The sequence below is a fragment of the Corythoichthys intestinalis genome, chromosome 4 (assembly GCF_030265065.1).
Source record: "Corythoichthys intestinalis isolate RoL2023-P3 chromosome 4, ASM3026506v1, whole genome shotgun sequence".
Classification (NCBI taxonomy): domain Eukaryota; kingdom Metazoa; phylum Chordata; class Actinopteri; order Syngnathiformes; family Syngnathidae; genus Corythoichthys; species Corythoichthys intestinalis.
Window position 1 is genome coordinate 61,776,947 of NC_080398.1, and position 8,939 is coordinate 61,785,885.

At 41.7% G+C, this 8,939-nt stretch overlaps 1 protein-coding gene across 1 annotated transcript in view; it reads left to right on the forward strand.

The window, feature by feature from the left end:
- The window catches only part of sim1a (SIM bHLH transcription factor 1a), a 29,659-nt gene extending 21,634 nt beyond the window's left edge, over positions 1–8,025 (forward strand). The window contains exons 9-12 of the mRNA XM_057835114.1: positions 583–748; positions 1,193–1,200; positions 2,814–3,187; positions 7,098–8,025. Coding sequence (XP_057691097.1) covers positions 583–748; positions 1,193–1,200; positions 2,814–3,187; positions 7,098–7,798 — 1,249 coding nt within the window. The 3' untranslated portion in view covers positions 7,799–8,025. The remainder of the gene's footprint in view (positions 1–582; positions 749–1,192; positions 1,201–2,813; positions 3,188–7,097) is intronic.
- The last annotated feature ends 914 nt before the right edge of the window (positions 8,026–8,939 follow it).

Below are 8,939 nucleotides of genomic sequence, written 5' to 3' on the forward strand. Positions count from 1 at the left end.
TCTAATGGCCCTAACCTACATTCATTTCAATGGCACAAAAATTTCCATTCACTCCTATGGAAAAATCTACATCGGCATACCCAAAAACATACAGACAACAAACATATCTTTTGGCGGTTGTGACCAAAATCTTTTTTGACCAAAAATCTTCCATTAAAGTCCATTGATTTTCGACTGGGACCCTCAATGCCATTGACGGCCGTCACAGGAAAGCGACCATCGCAATTTCTCCAGATATTGCATTGTTTGTAAAAGGTCTTGCTTTAATCCCTCTGGTAAAGAAAAAGCCTAACAACAGCTGTTCCAGCTCTGACAACCATTCCAACACCTCCAAGTACTGTATTAATGCTTTCACACATGGACATGTTGGTGTGTGCTCGTCCTTCGATTAGCATCCAAATATATGTGATTTTTGTTGTTGTTTTTTTTCTCTTCACAACAAAAGGCTTCTCTGCGTGAGTAATTAGGCACCGTGATACATGAAATGAAAATTCAGAATATACAAATCACCCCCCACCCCCCAAAAAAAACAAAACAAAACAAAAAAACCAAATGCACATAAAAACAATACTGTGTCTTTAGGGATACTGAGTACAAAGGCTTCCAGCTCTCTCTGGATCAAGTGAGGTCCAAGGCCTCTTTCTCTTTTGGTAATAATGCGTCAAACATCCTTTTGGAGAGAGGCAGAGCCATCAAGAGCCGGGCATCCCGCCTCAAATCCAAAGCCAGACTTTCACCATACAGTCAGGTGAGTATTTATCAAGTGAAAACCCATCCCACTGTACCAGCAGACTTAATTTCTTCAGTCCAAATTGTACTTGTGGATTTTGCATTGTTGTAGATCAGTGTTTTTCAACCTATTTTGAGTCAAGGCATACCTTTTTCCTTCAAAAAACTCTCAAGCCACACTACCAGCAAAAATATAAAGATGAATTTCTATCGCCCATAATAACCCAATATCAACGGGAAGTGACCCTGAAATGGCCCTATAATAACAGGAGGTGACCCAATATGAACAGGAAGTGACCCAGCAATGCCCCGAAATCAACAGGAACTGGCATGATATCCAGGGTGAAAGTAGCTACAATTTCTTGCCAGAACTCCCTTGACATAAAGGGTCAAGGCTGCGTAGCTGCTCCAGACTTTTTTAATTGCGTAAGCGACCACCGGATGTGCAGGGTCTGCGAGCGAGTACCCGGAGTGTCCAAGTACCAACTTACCGACCTGGAGTACTTGCTCAGCACCTCTTACAACCAGCTGAGAGATGCTCTGATTATATACAGCGAAGAGGAAGAAAAGTTTGGTCTCCACGTGAGCTGGATCAAGACCAAGTTCATGCATGTCGGTAAGGGACCTGATCCACCCCCCATCTTGCTTGGTGATGACACTGTAGAGCCTGTGAAGAGTTTTGATTATCTTAGGTTCGCGATGACCGATAACTGGGATCTTAAATCAGAGGTTCTCCGCAGGAGAGCCCTGGCAGCCTCTGACCTGCAGTCTCTCTGGAAACCACTCTAGCGGCACAAATCCAACTCACAGAAGACGAAGCTCCGAATCTGCAACACCTCTTTACTCTTATTCTCCTCTATGGCTCTGAAACATGGCCCTTAAACAAGACACTGGCCGCAAGAATAGATGGCTTTGACAGCAGGGCTCTCAGAACCATCGAGAACATCAAGTGGCCCCAGCAAATCTCCAACGAAACCCTGCAAGCCCGGACAAATCAACCCAGAGCCTCCTGCTTGGCTGCACAGCGCTGCATTCGCTGGTTCGGCCATGTTCTTCAACTTCCTCTTGACCCCCGATAAGAGCTATCCTGTTGTTTGACCCAAATGCTGCAGGCTGGAGACGACCGCGAGGAAAGCCCCGCAGTTGATGGCATGACACCATCGCTGACGACCTCCAACAACACAGAGTTACCTTGAAGGATGCAAATCTGCTGGCACAAGCACGCAATAGAACAGAAAACAAGCCCCAACACAAGAGCCGGGATGATATGATCAAAGTGTGAACTGTCTGCCACAAAATGCAGGGATAGCAACGTATAGATTTTTCCACAAAGTATGCTCCTAGATGAGGGTGGGTGAGATCTGTGCAGCAAACGCGGAGCAATTTTCATGAACCTGGACTAAAAAAATGACGTCCAAGAAATGTGTGTCCTCCTGCATGAATGCATTCTTGACATCTGCTGTTGACCACTGTTAAAAAAAAATGGAATTTTTGCAGACATAAGTGGCAGCACTACGAGACAGTGACTTTGAGCAAGTTCACAAATTGCCATTTTAGTAACCATGGTGAATTCAGGATGAAATTGACAGTATCACAGCCCAGATGATGAATCAATGAGGAATCTAATTTTCTTCCATCACTCTTGGTTTTATTTGATTATTAAAAAGTTCCAATTTTTGGGGGGTCATCCTGCTTTTGTATATACTTAGAGCAGGGGTTCCCAACCTATTCCACTAAGGCACACTGTGGGTGCAGGATTTCATTCTTACCAAACAAGATGACAACACTTTTTCCCCAATCTGGTGTTTTACAAGTGCAATCAGTTGATTGCAGTCAGGTGTGGCTTGTTTTAGCAGAAGCCTCATTGGTTCAACTGTCTCTGCTGGATCGGCTGGAACAAAAACCAGGACCCACAGTGTGCCTTGAGGACTGGGTTGAAAACCCCTGACTTAGAGTATGTGCGGTCCCCAAATGGCTTCAAAGTTCACAGAGAGCTTGTTGGTTGCTTAAATATTTACATACACTTTTACATTTGAATTATTTGACCACTTGTTTTTTTTTTTTGTCTCAATACAGAGTCAAAGTTTCCAAACGGAGCGGTCAGATTCAGATCATGACAGCCCTTGGAGAGGAAGCCCCCTTACTGACCCGGCCTCGCCACAGATGCTGGATAAAAATGAAGGCACCGAAACCTCCTGCGTATACAAGCAGTTGACTGATCCTGGTCAGCTCTGCTTCAGTGTGCCTGAAGAGCAGCATCAAACCGCCTATGTTCACGCCCAAGCTCAAAGTTGTGATCAGGGTCGATGTGAGGCTGGTCGATATTTCCTCGGAGCTCCTCTTCCCAGCAGGGACAAGTGGTGGAGTACAACAAGGTCAAATTTGCCTCCAAGCAAAGAGAACCATGAAGGATATGACAGCATCATGCCACACATCACATCAGTCCACAGTTACAATGGTAAGATCTAAACTCTCACTTTTTGTTACAATTCAAGTACTATAATAATACAGGAGACACGAAAGGTTCGGTACATGGAAAAAAAAGTTTTACGAAGGATAGATATGTAAATAATACATATTGTAATAGATAATTCCCTCTCGCAGCAATGCCACAGCGTAACTACATTGGACTAAAAAAGTAAACAAACGAAATATACACCACAATGTGCTGCACATTGCTCATGTATATAAAACAAAAGAATTTAACTTACAAGTGATGCTTTATCAAGGCACAAACAGCAAGATAAAATAATAAGCAATGGCTGCCGAAGTTAGCTAGCAAAGGCTGCCAAAGTTAGTTTGTCTTTTAGCACTCCTTGTTTGCTATGAGTTTGAGTCATGTGATAACGTCTGTAGCATCAACTGGAACCTAACAAATGAGTTACACTTAAGCGCCACTAAGGGGCCACAAAGCATTACAAATAAAGACAGGCAATCATAGCACCTGACAGCAAATTTATTGTGGTGTTTTAGTAGACCCTGGAACAAATTAGGCAATTCACATGTAAATGCCATTCATTATTCAAAGAAAATTGTGATTTGAAAGCGACTCGAAATAAACTTTGTATCTTAAGGCAGTGGTCCCCAACCACTGGGGCATGGACTGGTACCGGTCTGTGGCGCATTTCCTACTGGGCTGCAGAGAAATAAATAATTTATTAAGGACTGCAATCTGGCCTGTGGCTCTTAACACATCAATATCCCTGTCTAATCTATAGACCCTATCCACCGACATCACAAAATCACGTGCTCGCTGTATGGTTCCGCCCCCTTGTCCGTCATTTTGTGTCTGTATTATCAATGGTCTCAATTGATCGAGCAATTTATAATGCATTTCATGGAAGACCCGGTGCTTTCGGATGCCGTAAACTCACTTGATGCGTTGCATAAAAGGCGTTATGTGGAAAAGCTTCAGTTTATCCATTCGCCAGATCCATATTTGATGCCTAAAACGATGTTTTTCGACCCGCTGTCTCCACCGTATTTGCCTGACATCTGCTAGCTACCCTTATATGTACAACTATCTTGTCCACACAAAATCAGCCTATTCTCACGAAAGTTTGAAAAACTTTAAGAGCTTGGAGGCTTATAAATACTTTGTTGCTGGTTGGGTGAAACAGGTCCTCGTCCACGAAAATTCGGCAGGAATCTATCTTGTGCTTGGAAAGGTGAGTTACGAAATTTTCAATTCAAAATCTTTTGTTATTGCTAACTTCCACTGTCAAGTCTAATGTATTTCATGTCGTTTGTCAATGGAGTTAGGGCTTTTAATGTTTATATGGTTTAGCAATAGCACTCTCACTACATACATACGTGTATGTTGTCGGCGATTAGCCTAGCAATGATCTTAATTGTGGTTGTCAGCCCAAAACCCTCTAAATATATATTGAATGCATCTTACCAGATATAAAATGACTACTACATAATCTGTGGTAATCGTTTGGAGCCCAGTTTTCTCGTTGAATTGCAGCAGCCCATCTCGCTCTCTTCTCTCCGGGTCTCTCGGAATCCGGTAGAACTTCAAGTCTCTCCGTCTTCTCCGTCTATCTTCTCTGTTATTGCAACCGACCGCCACACACGCCTTCACCATTTTGATTATTAATGTTAACGAGCAGAAAAACACGTCGTAAATAGGAGGAATGTACGTAGCCGTAACAGGTAAACATGATGTGTTGACGGACAAATGGGCGGCACCAGTCAGGAGGAAGGAGTTGTGACGTCACGTGGGTAGGGTCTATAGACTAATAGATCGCCATCTAGTGTTTAGCCGCAATTACTAGGGTGTTTGCAAAAACAGTAACTTTAACTGCTGTTGGCTGCAGGCGGCGATGTCTTTGGACAGCTTTTTTTACGGGGAAAAGCTGCTGAGCCAGAGGAGCAGCCTACAAACAAGTGCATTCTGCATAATATGTGGCTAAAAGCTAGCAAACGAGGCAAAAAAGTGAATGCACTGAGAGAATCACACCGCATTGCTAAAGCTAAGAAAACCTTTCACGATTGGAGAATAATTCATTATGCTCGCGACCACGGATATTTGCCGACAAGTTTTAGGAGGGGCTGCTGTTTAAAAAAAGTCTATTCAGTGTATGGTTAGTGAAATTTTCTCTGCACTTAATATTCATTGTAAGCCTCAACGTGTTATTTTATATTTACTGTCATTTTCTGCCACACATTGCCGGTGAAAAAAAGGCACACATTACACCAGACCGTGGTGCAAAAAAAGTTGGGCACCACTTTCTTAAGGCACCACTGTAATTTAAAAAAGAAAAAAACGTCAACCAGTGTTGTTAATCTTACTTTTAAAAAATAATTAGGAACAGGTGCAAATTACTTCTCCCAAAACGTAATCGACTTAGTAACTCAGTTACCTCATTATAAGAGTAATTAGTTACTCAGCAAAGTAACTGACGTTACTTTTCATGTTCTACAAGTTATTACATTACACATTTTATAACATCTTTGCCATCAGAGATTTTTATAATAACTAATTGAAGAATAAAAACACTATATACCATATTTTAGAACATTTGGTATTTACTTGGATCAAATATATGAGTCTGGTAAGAAAACACAAATGTCAACTGACCATTAACCAGTGCAAATCTCAAACTGTATGTTAGGCCTACTGCAAAATGAGCAGAACACTATCCTTAAATATTCCGTAAAGTAACAATATTAAATATTGAAAATAATTCAAGTACAAAAACCAATACCCCCCCCAAAAAAGGACTCATTCTTGCCTTTAATTTCATTGAGCGACAAGTAGTGCCGGGACTAAGCAGGACATTATCCGCCCACCTAGCCAATCATCACCGCGTTTGCAACGGCGTCACCACCCTCATCCCTCCTCCCGCTCTGCTCTATCCAGGCAGGAGGTAGCTAATGTGTGACAAAATCAACTCTCGACAACACGCACTTCGTTCAACCAAATTGTAGTAATGTTCCCCTTCAAATCCTCAGTAACGTATTCAGTGTTGCAAGGATGGTAAAAGTAATTGATTACTCACTACTAATGTGTTGTACAAGATATGTAGCATGTAGTAGTGGGTAGTAACACTTTACATTCACTCTGCTACATTACTTGAGTAATGTTTTATGAAAAATGTACTTCTAAGAGTAGTTTTACTAAACCATATTTTTACTTTTACTTGAGTAGATTTGGGAAGAAGAAACGCTACTCTTACTCTGCTACTTTGGGCTTCACTAGTGGTGACATTTTTCCTCTTTATTCTACATTCAGTATTGGATTTTACTTCTTTTTTTTTTGTGCCAGCGACGCCAACAGGGGCTCAACCGATTTCACCAATGAGACGTCGCAACAATAATCACATGACTCCATTATACCAGTCAGAATCAAGCTTGCCGTTCTGTGATTACGCCGGCCTGTTTGATAATGTGGCGTCTCTAAAACTCTGTATAAAGTTAAGTATTTGACATAGAGCGCTGCCCTCAACATGTCTCGAAAGCGCAAATTATAACCTACGTACAACCTAAGTACATTAAAAGAAATAATACACACCAGGCAGACACTAGCAGGAGAACCAAGTAAAACTCAAATTGTCCCGTTTTACATAGTCGATTGACTTCAAGTAAAAATGAGCATGGACCTCTACTCATTATCCCATTATCTACCTCATTACAACGTAACGAGGCTTCAAAGATGATATGTGCGCAGGACTTGTCGACGTGTCCCACTTTTAAGGGTTAATATTATTTTCAACATTGATAGTAATGTACTCAGGGCAGTCACCACTTTTTGAACATTTCATATTGCATTTGATTTAATGCCCAAATATAAGGAAGCCTTTATTGTGCCAAAACTGTGACAAAACATTTTCATATAGACTTTTCTTTCATGTGTTTTAAAGGTCAGAATCATTGGGATGAGGACAGTGTGGTGAGCTCTCCAGATAGAGGATCCACCATTGATTCTGGAGATCGCCAGCAAACTGACCAGTTCAGGTTGAGCCCAAAGGAACCCAACAAAATGGAGACACTTATACGGGCAACACAACATATGATCAAGGAGGAAGCAAGTCAATTTCAGCTAAGAAAAGTTCATTCAGACACTCCGCTGGAGCAGGTCAATGGACTGTTAAACAGCACTGGTCTCTGTTGTTCCTCAGACTGTACACAAAGGCCAATGAAGGCTGTGGTGTGTCCCGGTCTGAGCCATGTTATCACCTCGGCGCACAGCCCGGCCCACTTGTCAAAGCTAAGTCCAGGGCCACGGTCTGAAAGCCTCAGCAAGTCCAAAGATTACTTCCAAGCAGAACTGGGCCCAAATGCTTTACAATTACAGTACCCATTTGTTAGACCAGAATCCTATGCAGATTCTCCCACCTCAACCGCAGCACTGTGCCCGCTCCATACACACTTTAGGCCATACTTGGAAAAGCATACACCCTGTACCCTGCCAGGATATACTCTTGAGCATCTCTACAATCAAGAGAGTCTACGAGGCTACTACACTTCTGTTGGCATGCCTATGACCCCTCACCTCCGAATGCCAGCAGAAAAGACACCTGAACACAAGGGCACCTCTGTCATTATCACCAACGGCAGCTAACACTCATTGTACATGTGGGAACTAATGGAAAAACCCACTAGGCTGGTTAGCCCCCATAGAACATCACTAGTTGACTCCTCTGTACTTACAATGCTGAACTTCTTTGAAAATGAATTCCTAGTACTTGGTACGTTTCAGAGTTCAAGTTTTGAATACATATCCGCTGGTATTGCCTGTCTTAGGACTCATCAATTTAAGGGGTACCACGTATGGAAAGACATGCAGTTCTTAAAAGATTAATGTTAGTATGAGTTATAATAATTTGATATTAAAACCCCTCTTGATGTTTTCATTTTAATAAAATTTGTAAAATTATTTTAACTAGTAGGTCACCATTGTTGTTGCCGTCGCAGGGCGGTGACGTCACATGAGTACGCTGCTGGACTTCCACAGTGTCACTCTCTAACTATATAAACATGTCATCGGTGCTGCCCTTCCAATTTGAACCTGAGTGGAACATTAATGAGAAGGACAGCAAAAGCAAAATGAACAGGAAAGACGGGATGATGAGACGAGTAGCATAAGCTTCGGCAACTCCTTCACAACATACAATTGAATATAAGGATCATATTGGGAAAATACAACAAAAATAATATTCATATCTCTCAAAAAAATAATGTTCACAAAAAGAAAACTGCTTCTGTATTAATGAGGCCCTATTCTCACACAGTTAAACAACAATGCAAAGAGAACTGGCACACACGGTCCACTTCCACATCCAGTTCAAAGTTCTCCTCACTTCACAAATTCACATCAAAATAGATATGCAAAATACACATAAAACTTACTCAGACTTTGGTCAAACTCTATTTAAACATTTGAGCAACTTGTTTTGCTCAACAAATACACTTGATGGCAATATTTAGTCACAATATACGCACTATGATGCTTGGAGCCATTATCAGGAAGCTTGTATGTTGTAAAGACAACATACAATTGAACATAAGGCAAAATGGACCCGCACTAAAAAGGAAACTATGGCGTCAGTCATGGGACAAAATGCACTCATTGGCTTGATCTCTAATATAAAACTCGCCATTGACACCTAATGGTGTATTTAAATCCTACCTTACATGGTTAAAGAGTGCCACTGTGGAAGTACGGCAGCGTACCCATGTGATGTCATCAACAATGCCGTGCT